The following is a 21,581-nucleotide window of genomic DNA, read 5'->3' as shown; positions in this document are numbered from 1 at the left end:
TATCTGCGTGCGAATTCGAAAGAGTTTCTGGCACCTCTGGATATTTCCACCATGGATTTGTTTTCATTAGAGAAATGTGCATCTAGTTACCAAGAGATAAATGTAAACTCTTGTGAACAGAAGTGCTCGTCTTTTCTTCACGGTAATGTCAAAATATCAAAAATAAAGCCGCACATCCTACGATACTATCATATATCGAGGATTTCCGACTACATAGTTTGTGTAAAGTGTGTTCTAGTTACTTTCCGATAATTGTCGTCACAGCGGAGCGCACTGGTCACTATGTCAACGGCTCTCATGTAAAACCCTATGGAAATGAAGGCTAATCAAAGAAAAAACAGAAGAAATCGGAGCACAGATAAGAGGTCATCTTTAAGGAGTTATGTAGTTTACTGCTTAACGTGAAATGGGCAATTTTCCCCTGGATAAGGCTATCTCCGCATTTATAATTATCTGTACTAAGCGAAAAAGTAAATTTTCAGGGAAAAATGTCACTTTACCATTCAAAAGATTGAGGTCAGAGATGAAACTGTTTATTGGAGATAAGCAAACTGAGAATTCTTGTTGATATTAAGCTGCTTCCAAAATTCAAACGCTAATTGTTGACCTTAATTCAATAATTTTCGGTCCATCAGATCGTCCATTCACATAGGCACTTAGTTTGCGACCGAAAATATTGCATAATACCTTTTAAACAGTGCACAAATGATTCCGGGATAGAAAATGATGTCTTCTAAACTTCTAACTTTCTCAATCCACTAATTTTTGGGAGTTAATCATCCAAGTAAAACTGCAAAAAATAAGCAGTGTAGTTGGAAAACATGAGGAACTTAATTAGAATCTAACTCTCATTCACTGAAAAGCAGCATGTAACAGAGAAGAGTGAATTTTTTTTCTCAACAAACATTAGCCAGTACAAATTCTATGAGTATTCAAGAAGTGCGACAATGTTATGTCAACGTATTAAATACACACCACTGGTTGACGTGGACCTGCTTTTATTCCGAAGATTCAGGTGAACACATTGCTCGTGTTTTACACTAAGCTAAACACTTAAGCTTGAGATTTTTCTCAGAATAAAATACTAAATCCAGAGACTTTTCACCAAATGGTACACTTATTGTTAGCCTTGTTGAGACGATACAGTATACTGAGATGAAACACCACAACTTTCTCTTCTATATCTCACAGGAGTGACGTTGCGTTTACCATAATTTCCAATTTTTTTAACCTCTAGAATAATTTTTCAAGTTTTTAAAATATATAAGCGATAGTCTGCTCCAAAGAGCAAATAAGGTGTTTCACTTTTCTTTATATAATACTGTGAGATGCACAGAAATCTTGTAATGAAAATTCTCAGAATACTTGAAATTGAAAATGGACGAGTAATGACGCAAAACAAATTCCCGCCCCATCCTTCCCTTCACCCTCGTGCGACGTACGATCTTCGAAAAAGTCGGGGACGGATTGGTTTAAAAGCGGCACACGTACAGTAATCTCCCACCCATTGCGACTTTGCGCCGATAGTTTACAGCCGTCAAATCCTCATCATCTTCGTCTTATTGTCTGACCCCCCACATTTCCTGAGTGTGACCTCACCTTGTTTATGAGCTATGTTGATTTGGTATTTGTATAACATTTAAATTGACAAGTTTGAAATACTCTATCTGTTCATCCTGGCGTATCTGGAATGATATATGTATTCTCTAATTTAAAGAATAGCAATATAATTAGACTTAAAACAACTTCTCGAATAGTAATATCCATAACTTTGTTAGATACTCAAACCAACAGGGGAACTGCAGAATGTGGGTGCTTCTCAAAGCGCTCTTCCTGATCTCGGTCCCATATTCTCGGTCACAGGTCATCCATGACGGTGGTACCTGTGGACAGAAAGCTATTCCATATCGTATTTCTATCGATAGCAAGGGAAGTCCCAGTGAGTTATGACGGAGTGTTTTGATTGGTATTCAAACTTGTACGAGACGATTCCTAGAGCTTTACTGCCTGACCCCTGCATGCCTCAACGACGAACTCAGTTCACATGGCGATTCGCGTTATCGAGGGGATGGAGAGCGGCGTTCGTTGGTGGTATGGTTTATTCTTAACTAGCGCGAGTGTTTAACTCAATCTACACTCATTCACTTGAAAAAATGAGAATGATTTACGTGCTCTTCTTCTCACCTGAAGGACTTTTATTTCTATCCAGTTTATCATTATGCATGTTATTAGAGCTAGAAGTGCTCGTCTTTTTAGTAAGACGGGAAGGTGTCACTCAATTACATGATTTTTTTTTCTAAAATTAAGCAGAAGGACTTAGCATAACAATGCTGTGAGTCTATTTTCTCAATCATAAATGTTAGGATTAGGTTTTTCCCCCAGTTACTGATTACTATAATTGGTAAACACGTTTTTAAACGGATGTGATTTCGTCTATTTTTTATTAACATTTCTTTTATGTATAAGTTACGGTTCTGTTCTGAGGATCTGATACAGCCCTTGAGTCTTATTGTCTACAGTTTTCGGAATCCTCCAGAGATCTTCTATATAATTCAGCAATAACTGGTTTCCGATGAACAGTTAACGAGGTTTAAGAAATTAATAGTTTGGCAGATCCAAATCTGAACTCTTGCTATCTCGTTACTGTAGATTCTTTTAAATATCTCCCTAGGTCAAAAGTGTCCCTAGGTTTTGTAGAATTCTCGAGATCCTGTGATCCAAATTCTGGACGAAATCAAATGAAAAAGGATTTTTTTCCTCTATCTTGCGCTAAAGTTAAATGACGTTTTTAGTAGAATTATCAAAAATGGTAGAACCAGAATAGAACTAAAAGTTTAGAAAATGTCCGAGGAAATTACTCTTTGAAAATATGAAGAACTCTGTTCCTCTTTTCTTTTCAGTCACTGCTTATGGATTTTCTCCAAATATCGTTAAGGAGAACACTCTTAGCACAATCGCTGAAGAAAATAGGGAGAGGATATGAGACAGACGCTGAATTTGGTCTTGTGACCAGCCAACGTTCACAAAAAAAATAAAATTAAAATAAAACAACGAAAATAACCCAAATCTAAGCCGGAAGCAATGGAACGGAACGATAAGACCAATCGATAAGCTTGTGGGCCACATAGTAGATCAATACATTGCGCCGATATACCAACGTTCATCGAAAGTGTCATGGGTAGATCAAGCTAGACTTAAGTTCACGAAATTTGTGGATGGCCAACACCATATTATTCTGGCTGCATGTAGTTTGTTTATGGTTGCTGATCATCCTTCTCATCCTGAATATTTGCGGCGATTGCGCTCCTTAGAGCAACCAATTGGTCTTTTGATCCCACTTCACGAATTCCCTACTGTTCCGGATCTGTTCGGCGCAGTAGTTGACGTCATCGACATGGTCAAGTCACATTGGTCACTTAGATATTTTGGATGACTCGCTCGGCGAAGAGTTAAGTGCGCTCGGCGAAGCGTGTATAGAAGGTCGACCTGTTATGTACTCACTTGGCCTGAAGATAAACTAAAGATCACATCCTCTTTGACTGGATCTTTGAAATGTCTTGCGCGCAAATGGTTAACATATTCTTGTCAAGAAATGTCGGTTAGGGCACAAAGAAATATGACAGTTTAAAAAAAGAAAAGTAACGCTAAAAACACTCGATCACTCAGTAATATTTCAAATCCTATCCATTTTAGAAGTGCAAACCTTTCAAAGATGTGGTGTGCACTGGAGAATTGCAGTGGACCGGTGGTCTCCTTGAAGTGAACAACGGCACTCATAATGTGTTAGTTCTTCTCATATTAGTTAAATTTCAAGAGACCCAAGTTTATTTCTTCCAAAATCGTGTCTGATCCAGACTGAGTACCGCTTGTTGCGCCTATGTTGGAATGGCTCGATCACATTTAGTCAGAACGATATTTCTTGGTTCGGACGACAGGTACGGCTAATCGATTTAGTGTTATATTTCAATTCTTGAACATAAATTCAAATTTAGCTATGAGGGAGGTTTCCACGAAGGTGCTGGTCGCAATGGAGGGTTTGATCTCATCAAAGAAGTACGAAAATCTGTCAATGGAGATAACAGGTATGTGGTTTGGAGCTGGTAGGTCACTATTGATCGCTGCACCTTATCTGGTTTTGCGAAAGTAGGAATGTTGGTCAATTTCGGATAACTGCTGCATAAGATAAAATAAATTTCCCAGATCATCCTAATAGAAAATATTAAGCATTTTGAACCAATTGAGTTTAGTTATATGATACAGCATAAGTTTTGTGTTTAGGATACAGTACATCGTTACTGTTCATCGACTACCATGTGTTCCAGATCGATTAAGATCTAAAGGTGTGTCAGCAGTTTGTGAGATAAAAACAATTCTCGGAAATCACCCAAACCCCTCTAAAAACGTCAAAGATAGTTTTTGTATGCATAGCTTTTCCTGATTACCAAAATAATTTGAGTAAAATGTAGTTTGGTGGAGAGGCACTCAGTGGAGCCCTTATTTCTGGAAGTAGACATCTAGATCAGTCGGGGCCCTAAGATCTAAGCATTATCTCAGAGGATCTATGACACGCTAGCTAAAGTTACTAAGACAAAAAAGTACGATAGTGTATCCAGAAATAAGGGCCTAATGAGTGAGCCTCCCACCCTCCCAACTACATTCTTCCCAATAATTCTTAAGTGAAAGAACGTCAATGCAACGATGTAAAATCAACAAAAATTTCAGGATATAGTGGTGAAAGCATCACCAGAAATAAACGTAGACAGGATGTTCCCAGGAAAGAGAACGAATATGATTACGAATTGGAAGAAAACGACAGGCGGGTCATATCTACACAGTCTGGTCAAAATTTTTTTCATTTATGGTGCAGTATGGTGATAGCGGTAAATATGGAGTTAAACTATTTTAATCGCTTTTTTCGCGACCGACACCTGATTCTTCCATGACTGCGCACGCATTTCACGAATTCTTCCGTGTCATTGTAGTGGATATGCCACGGAAGTGGTCCGGAATGCGTGTCGCCTCAATATATGGAACGAAGAACAGAGATCGCGAATTTTTGACTGGGCAGGATCTTTCAATTTCAATTTACTTAGACAGATAATCAAAGTGTCCAATCGACATTTTATATAGATTATATAAATAAATATATATGTAAATTATTCTCATTGTCAAATTAGTTTCAGAGAAAATGTTGTAAGGGAAAAAGTGTGCGATTTTTTGCAAAGCCCCAACAAACCGTTTTGGAATGGATGGAATTAGAACACCAGAAAACTAAGCATCAGAGTAAAGACAAGAACAAGGAATAAATAGAATCTGCTCAAATGTTCTCTTACTTGTAAAACCTCTGAGTAGAAATTGTTGGATTTTTGGAAAATCTCACGTATAAATGTTACATAACTATCATAGTATTGTTTCTGTTTCTATCATACTTTTTACATAGAAAGTTATTTCTTCAGTACCAAAGTTTTTTCCACAAAAAAAAATCAGCAATATGCTCGGACTATTAGTTGAACAACGCTTGAAATTAGTCTTTAACTAACTTAGCTTCCGCATCTGCTTCCTCAAATGCTTAGATTCATTTTTTCATTTAAATTTGCTCAAAATTCAACGTTCTCTCCTCGTTCCAGGCCACGTCGTTCCTACCGTGATCTAGTTGAGAGGCCGTACCGGCGAAATCGACGTCAAGGATTCAGAAGGCGTGCTATGATGCGCGATTATGACGACTACTATGATTACGACTATGCTGTTATCGTACCACGTCAAATGATGACTCGGTCGGTTCAATTATCTGCTCACAATTGAAAAAGTTTTGACCAAATTCCTGTGGTTACTGTGTGCTTTACTCTAAAAACACGTTTATTGTAGAAAAAAAAACGCGAAATTTGTGAAAAGGAAGTTTTAGTCCGGATATAATCCGTAGGTGTGTGATGGATTTCTTAGTTTCCTCCAGGAGGCGACAAGCAGCAAATCGTCTGTGGCCAATTGCACGTGCACGTGCTGACGGTGGAGTTTTCCAGCCGAACGATCTTATTCCAATCAAGGTAAGGGCTCTAGCATTTCTATAGCCGGAGAGTTAAAGTGAGTAACGTAATCTCTTCACCATATACCTTCTTAATAAATGGTCCACACAGCCCGAGCAGGATGTGATTGTGAGCAGTGGTTCTCTGGATGACTTCACACAGATTGCTCCACCGCAACAAGTTCAGGTGAGTTGCTTGCTGTTTCAGGATCATCAACGTCACTTATCCTACCAAGAATGCTAATTTGAGTCGACTACGTCCTCATTAGTTTCTATGAACTTCACTTCTTTCATTAGGCAGCAAGGGTTACTAATTCGATAATTGATGGACCTCTTCCACCACCATCCGTATCCTATCAACCGGATCAGCAATCACTACCTCAGTATGTTCCTGCCTACAGAGAGGAAACCGCTTATAATCCAACTATTTATGCTCGTGAGTTACATTTATAACACATTTTATTGGACTTTCTTCTGTTTTCTTAGATAATCTGTGCAAATTTTGTGGTTAGTCTACGTGACCATCCTACACAGAATCTACGAACTTCACGGGCGTGTAATATGTATTTAAAAGACTCTTTAACTTTTGAGTGACCTGGTTTTACAGAAGGTGTGATCTGGAAAGAACGGACTTGAAAAAGTAAAAAGCTGAAGTTTGAAATTAGTTAACTAATTATTTTTATGTTCCTGTTTGTTTCTATGTTCCTGTCCACTTATTTCCTTGTTTTTTCTGTTCCGTCCATACACATCTAAGGAGGGATCGCACGAATAACTACTTGCACCATGTGGATTCTGGTTTAAAAAAAAGACGGCAAAACTAGTAAGCCTAACAAAAAGTAAGCTGTATTTTTCGAATATATGACAGTGAAATATTAAGACAACTTCAACCTTTTTATCTATAAGATTTAATCTTATCATATCCGTTAAACCCCCTTTTTGCAGAGCCGCCGTCTAAACCAACAGTGCAGTTCCGCCAACCCGTGCCACCGGAATATCCTAAAGCCTTGCAGGCACCTATACAACATGCTCAACCAGCACCACAATATTATTATACGTATCCATCATATCCGGCATATTATGTAAGTTGATGTGGAGTAAGTGTAATGCCTATGAATCCACGCTAAAATACTAGAGTAAATCTTCGGAGGTCATCACCAAGACTCTTATATGCTGCCATATAAATAACAAAAAATCTATTATGGATTATATCAGAGCATAACATTATGCGCATGTTACCCCTTTTTTTGCTTCATTTCACACCTTCAATCCAACTTTTTCTGAGACAAGCAGTTTTGCTTCAATACCACCATCGTAGGAAACCGATAGACCATTCTCTTGGATAAAATAACAATAAACTGTCATATGCAGTTTGTTCTGATCATGCAACGCAGTTTGACCGTATTACATAGCCAATTAAATAAAGACAAGCGGACAGCTCCTTTCAGCAGTTTGAAAATTGTTTTCAAGCGTTTTTTTAACCGCTGTTGAATTATACGATTATTACAATGTCACTTTTACTTAGAATCATTTCCCTTGTAGATGTAGTAATTTCACTAAAAACGGAGTCCTGTGAAATTTATTGCGTTCCTGACTCTCACTCATATCATCCAAATGTCTAACACCATCCCTTCTGAGGTGTTTTATCATTATCCTTTCCTTACCAGAATATAAATATCTAAGAGGGACGGCGCTTTACAACAGAGCATGTGCGGCTAAGGATATATACATACTATTAAATATATATATATATATAGTAGTATGTATTTTTATATCATATATGTTTATATTTATAACCAATAAGAAAATGTAATGATAAAAATAGTAAGAGTAAAAAAATAAAGGTCTGGAACAAAGCGAGGGAAGCCAGTGTGTGAGAAGATCCCCCAGAATACGAGTCACCGTACTGGAAGGACATGGCGCAATGCAGGATGCGCAGCCACCATTGTGTGCCGCTCAATCTTCTCCAGCACCGTCGGAGACGTAACGAAGCACTGCGCGTTGTTGCCTACACGTTAGGAACAAATGAGTGCGGTCGGCAAAAACGTTCAAAAAGTAAAACAAACAAAGTAAACAAACAACAGAAACATCGGACAGAGAACCCTCGGGGATAGAGGATGGTTGAAGCAAATCGACGCAATTTGGGAATTAGGCTTGTATTTAACTATTCTTGATATGACTGTGTAGAATTCTGGTGATAGCTTCAAATTTAAACTCTTCTAGACACCTCCTGGTTTAAACACCATTTTCGAGCAACTACAGTGTTTCAGCGGCGATATGGAGGTGAGTTATTGATTTAACACTGTTTGTCTCCTATAACGTCATGTACTCTGGTCGATATTTAGGTTGAAACTCCTTCTGGATCCAAAGCTATCAAGGATGTTGAAGTTGGTGATATGGTGTTGAGCATCGATGAATCCATGGTTTGCCTAACTACACTAGTATTCACACTATACAGTATTTCCATTGGTAGATCTACGATAAGATCGATTTAGGTGACATTCTCACCGGTGATAATGTTTCTGCACAAGCTCGAGAGCGAGACAGCGCAGTTTTTGCAGTTAAAGTTGGTGAGTATCTAATGATACGTTATCGTAACTCAATTTTTGCCTCCTCACCCTTACATATTGCACTTGTAGGAATCAGGAGACTCCCTCAAAATCACCGACAATCATTTAATGTACGTTGCAAACTGCAATGGAAACGAAACAGAAACTCTTCGATTAGTGCCTGCCAGAGAGGCTCGAATTGGGCAATGTGTACAAATTATGGGATCGGCCGCTTCTCTTGCTGGAAGAAAAATCACATCTATTGGAAAGGTGAGTTTAATTAGCTCCTGTGATCTCATGGGATTTCACATATGGCTAAATATCAGTCGTTGGAAAAGTTCGGAGATAAAACGTACCATTTGATTATGGGAAGAAAAACCGCCAGAACAAGTGTGATTTTCAGTAAATTCTTCCTCTGAAAGATATAGTTGACTTACTTTCTGACCCATTTTACACATTATTTAATTGCGATGCAGTTTTTATGAATTTTATGAATAATCACAGCCTATAGACTTTGTCACAGAAATAAGCAAGAATAAGATGTCCAGTCATAGCCCAGCAGTAGTAATTTCGTGAGTCTGGCGCCTGTTTGTGTTCCAAAAAAAAACAACTGCTTTTTGTATTTCTTCCAGTAACCTTCTCTGTAGCAGGTCATTCTCGGATCGTTGGAACTGAATCTGTTGCTATATTTCGCATCTATTCGATTTGATTAGAATGAAACACTAATTAAAATTCTACAGGTAACTGGCGTCGGGATTTACGCTCCACTGACAACTACTGGTGATATAATGGTGAATCGTGTCCTCGTATCGTGTCACTCGAATCTAGCCCTCAAAACGCTACAACAGACTTTCTTTAGTGTTTATCGTAGTTTATCTACACTGCTACGTTACTATATTCCTAAAACACTTCACGATAATGCTCATTTGCCTTTCGGTGTCCACTATCTAACTACTATTATTGACCTCTTTTTACCAAGTTCTTTCCTGTGAACATTGAAACATTGAGAAACGTGCAATTTACTGGGCTCCCACTCAGATGGGATGTCCAAACTGTGTATCTATAGAATCTTGAATTTGAACATAATAATGTAATAACTTCGCGTAATTACCAGTGATGTTCTACTGTACTAACTTTACTGCCATCCTTTTTAAGAACCTTATATTATTGTTTTGCATTTGCCAATGGATTACTCGTCAATAATAAGTGTTAATATGTTGTTGTCAAATATCTGAAAGCTTATGCTAGAGAGAGCGACGCACAAAAGAGGGAAAAACTCGGGGTTTAGGCATCTCTGCCTCTTCGTTATATCCATATAGTGTTTCCTGTCTATCTAGATAATTCAATTCAGAAGAATTTCATTTCGTACCGCAGAACTGCGAAGAATAGTAAAGATAGGGTTCACGTATTCGAGGATACTTCCGGGGATATCTATAGCCGCTGAGTTCAACATGTATTTCCAATCCGTCATCGTGTTTCTGTATTCCCTTAATAAAATGCAAATTTACACTTCTACCAAGTATTGCAACGGTTTTCTCTTACTTGGTCTCCACTCTAGAATTGTTGAAAATCAACAGAAATTATGTGGATAATTTCCATGTAGAGAACTAATAGTTAGGAAGCATTGTGAGGATTAGGATCTAAGTACGCAGAGTGAAGACGCGAAAAGTCGCTTTTATTCTTTCTTTTATTTCTTCTTCGGGAATTAGAGCTGACGTTCTCATTTTAGCATTTAAACCCTAAAAAATAAATTAAGTTGGGAGGTGGCCAGGAATATTTTGTCTTGTTATCAGCAGTGGAAAAAATTGAGATGTTGCAAGTAACTTCACTGCCATCATTCTTCTTTCTCAGTTGATGATATAGATTTGAAGATGAATCGCAGCTTTTTGCTTAATTCAGATGACTGGTTGATCCAAAAATTTTGCATTTAGAATTTAGAATTAATTGATTCTTATGGCCTCCCTTTCTTAGAAATTATTCTGAGCATTCATTTTAAGCGTTTTGCTTTGTCTCAGTTCAATTTTCTAATGCATATCCAATAAGAACAACCAAAAAATCTAAGAATTGTCCTAGTAACTGAGTGAAATAGGTGTCTGGAGTTAAAAGTGATTATACTCCATATTTTCGCATTATTTCCATTTCAACCCTACTAGGTATTTGAACTTGAATCTAAGATCATCTCCGTAATTACTTCCATAGCACTGGATTCATTGTGTTGATTTTATCTATGTGCTTGGGTTCACTTACTCCCGAAACCAACGAGAAAGTAGAGCGATGGTCTCGTAATCCCAGCTCTTTCTTATTTGTAATTACTTGGCGACGCTCGTAGCACTCTACTCACTCCCAGAAATGTCCTCATCAAGTTCATGTTCCTATTAGCACTTACTTATTAGATCGGACTACCCACACAATTTCAACCGCTTCTAATGTTTCTAGGGTCCATTGATACTCATACCTCATAAAAAATCAGAGCCACATGATGGATAGTCTCGGAACAAGAATCAACAAACTATATGAGAAAGGCAGAGTTATTTAACATCATTATAGTCCTTACGCAGCACTGGACAAAAGAAATGGATATCGACGGAAGTGTTCCTTTAAAATAAATTGTTGGTTAAAGGCTAGTGGCTCATCGAGAGCGCAAAGGGTGGCGTCGTTCGAATCAATACTGGCGCCGACCCTATTTGATCTACGTTGGTAAATTGGCCCCTTTGGCTTTATACGTTATTCTATAAAAAAGTTTTTAGTTTTATAGTTTTTACGGCAACTTATGTTTCCAATTTGATCCCATGTATATGTGTTATCATCCACTGTCGGTTTTACTTAAAATAAAACTAATAGTAATGAACTCTACAGGCGTGAACAAGAGTCTCTAACTATTGACTTCTTCCACAACAGATCACAGATACGAATGAACTGTATGTCCTTTCCGTAAAATTTCAATTCTGCATCTATTGTTATAAACATGTGACTTCATCACTTTTGCTGGCGCTTTGTTTAGGGAAATTTGAATATTTTTTGCTGTTCTTTATCGAATTTTACGCTTTGACGATTTGTTTAGGAAACATCGGAAAAGAGAGCTACTACCGCGTGGGTTTAGTTATGAGCAGTTCTTTTGGATTTTCTTGCACTTCCGCGATTTTCATTTTCGTTTATTTCGCTCATATTTATGGATAAACATTTCTACTTTGTACCTTTTTAATGGAAGTCTTTTCGAGTAGCATGTTCTTGGGCTTCTTCTTTTAGTTACAAAAGCACGCTTTAGATCAAACGGATACTCAAAAGGTGCAGGATTGAATTAGGAATTATAGACTGATAATGGAAAAAAGAAAAGGTGATGGATTGGCTTATCTTTTACTTTCCATTAGGGAAAAATCAAGCTAATTACATGTTTACAATTTGTATATCGTTTTAAACTACACTTTCCTCTACTCAGCCTGAAGTCAAATTGAAAGTTTTTTTCGAATATTCCATCGATGATGGATTGGTTTATATTTTACTTTCTATTCGTGCATATCTACTTTTTAAATTTTATTCTTATAAGAATGTTGAACTAGGATCTATTGTTGCATCGAGCAATACTTATTCTAATCTCTAATGTAAACAAAGGATAATTATATTTTTACTGCTTGTACCGTCATTTGGACAAAATTTTGTGAATGTCAGGAAACCTTGGTTGTGCTGACAGAGACCAGAAACTTCTGACAATCTTCTACACAGCATAAAGACGGTTTTCTTTCTAAAATCGTTTCATATTTTCATAACGCTGCTTAGCGGTCGGTCACAAATAGCAGAAATTAAACCTGCTTCACACTTTTAGCGCTCAATGACGAATGACGTCAATTTGGTAGCGAATCATTTAAATAATACGTGCCATGACGAGAGAGGAGTTCCGCCTACGCATTTGGGAACATTTGAAAAACAGGTACGCAGAAAGGTAGGAAGGAACCTTCGAATCATCTGCTACGTATATACCCATGAACGAGAAGTCATTAATCGTTTCGGAACTAGTGGCTTTTAAAATATTGCCAAAATCCACGTCTTCCTATATCCATTTTTGTATATGTGGATCCACCACTTGATTGAGAAGAAAAATTTACCTAGTAATATGTTTACAATTTTGTATATCAATTTGGACCAAACTTTTTCTTCCCAGCTTGAAATCAAATTGAATGTTTTTTTTACAACATTCCACTCGGTCGAATCCCAACATTGCAATTTAAAAACAAATTACAACGTAGAAGGTAACTTAGGTTTTTGTTTTTATTATCGAGGTAAATTTATCTTCATCAGAAATCAGTTCCAACTATTTTGCTACAGATGATCGCTAGTTCTCGCAAAACCGTTTACAGGAATGTACTTAAATACCGTCAGGATTCTCTGAAATACGTATTACTTTTACATAATGGAAATATTTCAGAAAATTAGCTTTTCTTGCTAAGGTCAGAAGTTTTACAACTGTTACTCGAATATACTTGTATGTTCTCAAATCTATCACTGCCTAATAACTTAACAGTTGCTAGTGTTAGTGAGGATTTTTGCTTGTAACGTGTCTATCACTAATTGTTCTTTGAATACAACCGAAATCGAAATTACCCATCAGCGACCGAACATTGTGTTTATCAGCCGTTTCTTGAACACTACGTTTATCGGCCTTCTAAGAATGTGGTATTTGACTAGTAGTTACAAGGCAGTAGTTATACTGTATAAGATTCACTTGCTCTAGTTATTTATTTAATATGTACGTATGTGTAAAAATTTATGTTCAATCCAAAATTTCATCTGTTACCCAAGAGACATCCCGACAAAGGTGGTCCCGTTTATCGAATTCATCGACGATTTTCGTTTTTGTTTGACTGTTGAACGTCTGCACTTGTTAAGCGGATGACGAAATTTCTGAATGAGGGGGAAATTGGTAATGCATATAAAAGTATGCAAAAATCTTGACTTCACTCCCTTTCGCTTTACCTATTTAATTCAACTGCTGCACGATTTTGACACCTTAGTTCTGTTGAAATCACGAGAATCAATGCTTAGGAAGCAAGAATAACTTGACAATTTTTATTTCTTCTTAAATCTATTAGTGATGACTAAATTCCCTATACTCGTAACATCCACTGCAATGTACAATCTTACCCTTTTTCAAAATTTTGAATATCCGAATTACTACGTAAATTTTTGCAGCCATTAATTCTGTTTTAACCCTCGGAGGAAAAGGCTGACAGCCACAGAAGAAAAAGATGGCCGCTCCCGATTCTCAGGGAATATTATCATTCTTTCGCGATAATACTTTTTTTGGTAGTATCTTTGCCTTTTTATGAAGGATTGCATGTTTCATCTCTTCTATCAGACATGGTAAGAAAAAATTAAATTAAATTAATTTAAATCGCAACGAAAAAAGTATTCCAAGGAGATGTCTGATTCTCGGCTTCCTTGGTTCAAAATCAGAAAAGATTGCCAGGTTTACAATCTGGCTGAGGGTCACTTATTGAAGAACGGTTTAATTGCGGACATTCCCATCTAATATCGAACCCCCTGACTAGGCATATAAAAATGCATAGAGTTTAGTTTGAGTTCACTTTACTTTTGTTTATTTTGTACTTGTATTTTTATCTCTTTGCTGTTTTATTCCACTACCAATTTCCGCGTACCACACTGTTCATCATGTCGTCGAATTTCGCTTTTACATAAGACGTGATATTTAAATCATCGAAATCAACTGATGAAATCGAATGTTTTCATTACATTTAATTTACAGTTGTATTCTGATATCGTTCCTTTTCATCCAAAAGGAAGTTACAATGAAGTCTTTAGCGTAATTTTTAAGAAAGTCTTCATCATGTACGTGTACTTCATCTTAGGTAAGGATATATATTTTTATCTAGAGTATAGAAATGACACACATTCGTATCTATATTTATATAGAAGTTGTTATTTATGTATAACATATGTGTATATTATATACATTCCATTATTACCTCCACTTAAAATCAGGCAAATAGATTTAGATTCAAAAGCCCAGTGACCGAAAATATCATACGCTGTTGGTTTCACACGTTTAGGTACGTGGTCTCCCTGCTTCTCTACGCTTGAACCTTCAGCTCAAATAAAGAAAGACCTCCCAGACAAATCTGCTACTTATTTAACGGTACCCCGGATCGATGAAAAGCTTGGTTGGCACCAGGGCAGTTTCGAACCATCATTCGATTGTGCAGTCACACAATCGATTGGGAGTTACACCTACAGCTACACCCGCCATAAACTCAAACATTATAACGAATTACGTAACAATTACACTTACTACTATAAATTTATTCAACCCGAAAGCTACAACCCACTCAAATTCATAATTGCCTGTTTTTTGGCTTTCGCACACATTTTTAAGTGTTCCTGTTCCAGTAAAATTGAATATTCGGAAGTAACATCCCAGGCAGGGATTGTCAGCATTTTACCTCGAAAGTAACTAAACATGGATGGAGAGTGCAGAAACTGTTCCTTCAAATACAGAATTTGAAAAAGAAACTAGAAGATTAAGACTAAAATTGAAGCAAGAGGGAAGCGCATGATAGATGGAGTGATCGATGGTGTGCGATCACGGATTATCACGTTCGAGGTGTTTCTGATCTACCCATCACTAAATCACTTCTTTCTCTATTCGAGTATTTTCGAGAATAAAAGTTAAATCTGCCAAGAGCCACGCTAAGAATTTTTTCAGTAATATTCAGCTTGAACTGATGCTTTCAAAAGTAATTTTCGTCGAACTCTTCAATCGAATTTGGTTAAAAATCAGTGAATGACTGTTATATATTGATAACCATGCCTGAGATCCATTGTCCGTCATCTCATTTTTATTTCTGGATGGCAAAAAAGTAACTAATATCATCTTTCTTTTGCACATAATAGATTTTCAAGTTATAGACATGACTAAGTTCTCCTGACCTTTTTATCTTTTTAGATTTACATATCATACAAGGGCATTCACATTTTTCCTTAGATTTGTGCAAGGTGTCTTGTTGAAGGATCTCTATTTTAGTGAAGACTCACGAAGAAATCTTAGTCCCTAATTGTAGCTTCTTCTACATCTTTGCACAGCTTCAAAAACACCTTCTTCTTTTCTCGTTTCTCATTCCACTCCTTCCGGACGTTTTTTTTTGTACTTTTAATTAGTTCACCTTGAAGAACACAAATGAAGCACGGGGTTGAATGATTCGACTGAATAAATCGTTTTAGATGCGAAATTTTCGTCTTCTCTGGTTGGTGTCACTTATCATAGAAGCAACATATGGTCTCAACACAGTCAGTGATCTCATCATTCTCCACAGGTTAAAAAGTAAGTCTTGCTTGGCGAGAATTACCGAAGACATTTTACTGTTAGAGTTACTTAATTACTTGACCTACTTTTTGCTGCTTGATTGGCCTATTTTGACACGAGTTTTTTCAACATCAAGGAATGAGGTTGCGACAGTTCTTTTTTCTGTCGCTTCAAAGTGTTAGTGCAGTGCACTTTCGAAGGATACACTGTGGATAACGACACGTCAACTCATCCCAGAAACAAAATCTAAACCTTGTAGTAGAGAAGTGAAAAATGCGGTGTGATGCAGATAACATTCAAATTTATCAAAGCTGTCCCTGTCGAAGGTGCTTAACCAAAAAACGGGTTCGCCTCAATATGCGGCTAGTTTTCCATTCCTGCATTAGCGCTAGTTTACATGCGTCATCAAGATATGATTCACAAGAATAGAAGTATTCAGGATTTTTTATGACAGATCTATACTTCAATTGCCGTGTTCGTGTACACTCATTGCTTGGAAAAGCACATTTTCAAACACATTCAGGAATGATAAGACATGTATTTATTTTATCACAAATATTCTCAAAATTTCCTCATGACATAACAGGCGCCGCAATTATTTTCTAAGAGTAATAATTGATATGAAAGGGCACAAACGTTCATTACTGACCTTTTCATTACGATTCAATCATTCATTTCAATTTTTCATTACGAAAATGTACGTGGCGCAACGTTGAAGTATGTACCATCGCTCAGTTAAAATGTCATTTGCTCGCTTGTTCGCTACGAAGAATACTCGAAAAAAAGTCAAGAAAGAATGATTGCTAGAAAAGAATGAAGACTGAGAGCATGCGTGATTTATAGGTAGATATAAATGTGTTTCTAAAAGGTAGATCAAAATTACGATACGGACCCAATAATTTCATATCAAGGTTTGACTAATATAAAATAGAAATAAAGGTCATCATCACATCTCGTCTAGCCTCATATTTCTGCCCAAATCTGGATACCATTTCAACTCCGTGTATTCACTCTGTTCTTTTTTTTTTTATGACGTCCTCTTCGTAACTGAGTCTGTGCGATCTGTATTTTGAGGAGAGGAAAATATGAAAGTGATGATGAAATGAGTTCAGCACTGATTTCAAACCTTCACTGCAGTGGACTCATCCTGTTCCGATCCCCGTTGCCTTTTTTCATTGCCTTGTCATCTGCTGACCGCCCTAATACATTGAAAGGAGATCACAAGATGGTGCGATCGACAGCATCGTCACCAATTCTTCCTGAAATAGTATGGAAAGAGCAGTGCCTATGTGAAGTCTTCGTTTTGACTCTCACCACTCCAAGATGTCTTTCAGTGAAATGAGATTCTCATTAGGGCACTGATAGACTATGACAGGAGGTCATAGGTGATCAAGTGTGAAGGTGACCGTCTTCGACGAGTGGTAGCCTACTAACTGCTTATTTTGGTTCACTCTTCCCATCCGGATTGAAATGGAACGAAATAAGAATAGAGTCACTTTAAAATGTTAGCAGGGACATCGCAAAAAGAAAACCGTATTAAAAACTTAATGAGCTTATCTACTTTCCACAAATAGGCTGAAAGATAAACTGTTAGGCATGATCAGTGATCATTCTTTTCGGATGCGCTGACCAGTTCGGCTTCAATTCAGAGTCGCAGAAGTTTATGAGCGTTTGTGAGATTTATTTTATCCTCCAGAAAAAATCTGGTTCCTTTAGTAGAGATGAAGTGTTCAGGTTAGCTTTCAATCGACCACGAGCAGACGTAGTGGTGACTTCGTATTACTGCATTACTATCTCCACATCGCTAAAAAAAACTGCCTTCAAACCAATAAAGGTCGATCAACAATGCCGATGACCGGCATAGATACCTCCTCCAGAACGCAGCTAATGCATGAAAACATTACGTGTAATGATTTTACAGCAAATTTGATGCGGATCTAAATCTGCTGACTTAGCGTGTCACAGTCCTTTGCCCTCTCTACCCATGGAGTTCTGAGTCAAGTGTACTCTGAGCTGCACAGAAAGGTTGGCCTCAAAAGGGCATTCTGAGAAAAACACTTTTTTCACAAATGTGAAAGTGTGATAAGGCAATTACAAACAAATCTCATGGTAAAATAGAGAATCACAAATACTTGAATTAGAACATTTCTTAATAATAAGGGATTTTCAAGGTTCCCGGTTAATTCTACCGATTAGCGTTTACTTAAATCAGTGGTTATATCCTTAGGTCCTTCTTTTTGGGTTGAAATGCTGTTGTCAGTCGCTCATCAATGCGCCCGATCTGACACAATTTTTTGTCCGTAAGATGTCGTTTTCACGAAAAACTGACCCAGTTCTCTCCAAGTAAGTATAACGGCGATTCGCAATGCGACAGGGAAATGTCATCAAAATTATCAACGTGATACACAGCGACAAATTGTTCATGGCGAGAAATGCGCACAATAACGTGACCTTGTTTCGCCTTTTTTTTCCATAAAAACTATAAGTTCGCCTGTTCCTTCAAGAACAAACTTAATTTCTTCACTGACGCGTGTGGCTGAAGTTGTTGTAATGTGATCAAATGTGACTTTCTGTGTGTATCAGCAAATTATGAATCTCCGGAAATGCGATTGCCACTGACAATAGAAGTAAACAAAAGACTTGCTCAATTTGGTGAACATGTCAAAATTAATCGCATTAAATATTACGAACAATACATTTCAAATTGTGCAGCTCATTATAAAACCATAAATGTTACTTGTGGCGACAAATCGAATTTCACAATCCAATTACTGGTTTGCCTTTTTCACTGGATTCGTCTCCAATGTAATTTCAAATAATCTAACTGGAATACATATAGTTGTCTTAAAAAAACAGAAATTTTAGGAAAGATCACAATAAATTTCTGCGTTCTCTGGAATTTTCGTGTACTGATCGTTCGTGTCCAGTTGTGGATCTCACTACCCGATTAACTTCTGAAAAGACAAAACTTTCGATTTCCACAGTCAATAAAACCACAGAACTAATCCTAGAGGTTGTGATTATTCAGGGCGGCGGCAAACTGCATCTTACACGCGCTTGACGTTTACGCCTTTAGCCGCTGGTAAATAAATAAATAAATAGATAAATAAATAAATATGCTTATTTACGATAGAGCACCAATAGTACTTGGAATGATTGTTACTAGAAGTATGATACTTAGTTAAACTATGACAAATGACTAGATTAATGCTTAAAATGGGGAGAACTAAATGGAACTTAATGGAACCAACTAAGATACCTCGAATCGATTCCTCTTTTTAAAATCACTGGTAAACTCATCAAATATGAGAAAGGAATCAGTAATGAGAAGTGCCTTGTTCACCAAAAATGCACGGAATTCTAAATCTTCTAAATATTTCCGTTTTTATGCACTCACTGTTCTCTTACACTCTTACAGCTCTTAGTATAGTCTACTGATGTAAGCTTAAGTTTAACCTCCAGTTAGTCTTTTGATCTTCTAAAAAGTATTTTTTTTTAGCTGGTCAGGAAAAAATAGAAGTGAAACACTGCTTGAGTGCTATCTTCTTTCCCTCATAGAAATTATTCACACTTTTGCTGACGAATTCCCTGAATCTTTCATCATTTTCGCGATGATAAAATCTGTAGTATCCTTTACTCCTACGTACCTGATGAACGGTGTTCATAGTTTATGCGGGAGGGCGTGTGTGGGTGTGTGACACCTCCAGTGACCGTTCTGACCTCTCCCGATTGCATCACATCGGATCGCTACAGTTGGCACCGATTCAAGGTCATCATTGCGAAATGCGAATATTTCTAATACTTAAATCCCCGCTGATCATGTGGCGGACGTTTCGGCAAGACACGGGCAATGATGAATTGGTCATGATGCAAATAATCGTGATACTCACCTTAAATGATTTATTGCCTACACTAAAACTATTTCTCAGTAGTCACGGATAAACACTCCTACTGGTTGAGGAAATCAATCATTTAGTGAATGGTACCATGAACATAACGCACTTGTGAATTTGTACTTCGATATTTAAAGGCAGCATACCACGAATGTGAGGTGGTGCGGATTTCAGGAGTACTTGTACACGGGATAGTAGATTATGGAGAGGGGTGTGATTCTGTCCATTTCTTCCTAACAATAAATTTCTGCGTTCTCCGGAATTTTCGTGTACTGATCGTTCGCGTCCAGTTGTGGATCTCACCTTTTTTCTTTTTCTTTTTCTTGCCGTAAAAAACGGCCCGGATAATGCGCGCGTGCTCAAGGCTGGCGCGCTCCAATCGAACACATTGTAGAAAATAGCGCGCCGCAACGCTCGAAGCCGCATCTTCCGGGCTGTTTTTTACGCCAATTAGGAAGAAATTGACGGAATCACCCTTCTCTCCATAATCTACGATCCCATATACGTATACTCCACCTGAAATCCGTATCACTCCGAATGCCTTTAATTGGAGAATAAGGTAGAATAATAATTATAATAAGACTTCGGTATTTCGATGGTTTCAATATTATGAGGTTTCCAGTATTCCTAGCGCTTGAATGTTTCGACATATTTAATGGTTCGATTGTTCAAATATTTTGAAGACTTCGATATTTCGATTTTTATGCAAGAGAAACGCTTCCTTAGCTGTTTTGATGTTGAAGAAAAAAATCACAGAGTGAGAACATGTGATAGTGAGTAGTGAAGAGGAAATCCTTTGCTTCTGAAAAATACAAAAGCAAGCGAAATTCGAAATTTGCATGTATGAATGTGAATGAATGTTCGGATTTTTTCACCAAATGACTTTCACATCTGTTCCCCCACTATGAACGATGCTATAGATTTCCTGTATTATTCTGTAGGGGCCCATAGATTCTCTGAGCACAATGCGTGTCCGTAGAGTCAACTGCATTGGCGAACGGGTTAGAATCGGCGTAAAAGAAAAGAAAAACTGCGACGTTACACGCAAACGTCATTCTTAGCTTCCTCGTTGGGCTGGATCACAGTGCAACATTATATTCACAAAGTGGAACTGTTTTTATTGAAAAATAGAGCTGCACTCTAGACTGTAACCTGGATCCAAAGAATTGCTTTAGTGGAAAGTTGTGGGTGAAGGTTGTCGATCATCGTGTTTTAAAAACGTGATGTGCGCAGCTCAGAAGGTTAACGAATTAATTCTTCGTTCCTGAATAAAAAAAAATACCAACGAATACAAGAAAATCCAAACTTTCCAAGAAAACGCTTCGTTTGTTAATTCCATGCTTGCCAACCATCTTTACTCTATTTTCCCAGATTTTCAGATTTTAGTCACTCGCCACTTATACTAAATACTTCAATGGTTGAGAGGCAAATTAGTTGAAATATGATTGAATCAATAATTTTAAGAAATCACTGCTACTTGCTCAGCGATCATCGCTTCAGTCGTGTGCTTCTTTATCCATACCATGCTTGTATATTAGAATTAGATTGAACTACTTTTCAGAAATGTACTGGTTCCCAATACGAACGAAAAAAGAGGAACAAGTGGAGAAAATCGCGAATCGACACATGCTCAAACAACCGTTAATGAAGTTTGACTTGCTGTGGAAAAAATTTCACGGCCGTAAACGATCGCCACCTCAAGTACTGTAACATTATTGCACCATTTTGCTATTTCTTGCAAACAACGATCTCTTGCATAAATTGTCAGTCCTTGCCTCTTAATATTTCTTAAGTGTTTCCCTTTGTTTCTT

The 21,581-nt window shown here is 37.4% G+C and overlaps 1 protein-coding gene across 3 annotated transcripts; it reads left to right on the top strand.

Annotated features, from left to right (window-relative positions):
* Positions 1–1,806: 1,806 nt before the first annotated feature.
* RB195_026258 (uncharacterized protein) lies at positions 1,807–21,480 on the top strand (the record flags this gene model as incomplete). Of its 3 annotated transcripts, XM_064214730.1 has the most annotated exons (19): positions 1,807–1,939; positions 1,997–2,091; positions 3,694–3,782; positions 3,855–3,935; positions 3,993–4,082; positions 4,279–4,340; positions 4,723–4,816; positions 5,628–5,774; positions 5,951–6,041; positions 6,132–6,206; positions 6,317–6,455; positions 6,962–7,098; positions 8,240–8,299; positions 8,362–8,439; positions 8,512–8,586; positions 8,656–8,835; positions 9,306–9,356; positions 15,796–15,895; positions 21,332–21,480. In XM_064214730.1, the coding sequence occupies 19 exons, from the start codon at positions 1,807–1,809 to the stop codon at positions 21,478–21,480; spliced, it is 1,926 nt and encodes a 641-aa protein (XP_064070609.1). The 3 variants fall into 3 exon arrangements, with proteins under 3 accessions (XP_064070609.1, XP_064070611.1, XP_064070610.1); XM_064214729.1 differs by lacking the exons at positions 15,796–15,895; positions 21,332–21,480 and having other exon boundaries at positions 9,306–9,557; XM_064214728.1 differs by lacking the exons at positions 1,807–1,939; positions 1,997–2,091; positions 3,694–3,782; ... (12 more) ...; positions 8,656–8,835; positions 9,306–9,356.
* Positions 21,481–21,581: the final 101 nt, after the last annotated feature.

Source organism: Necator americanus, chromosome X (genome assembly GCF_031761385.1).
Source record: "Necator americanus strain Aroian chromosome X, whole genome shotgun sequence".
Classification (NCBI taxonomy): Eukaryota; Metazoa; Nematoda; class Chromadorea; order Rhabditida; family Ancylostomatidae; genus Necator; species Necator americanus.
The sequence above is the reverse complement of the archived record's forward strand: the minus strand, read 5'-3'. Positions and strand labels throughout refer to the sequence as shown.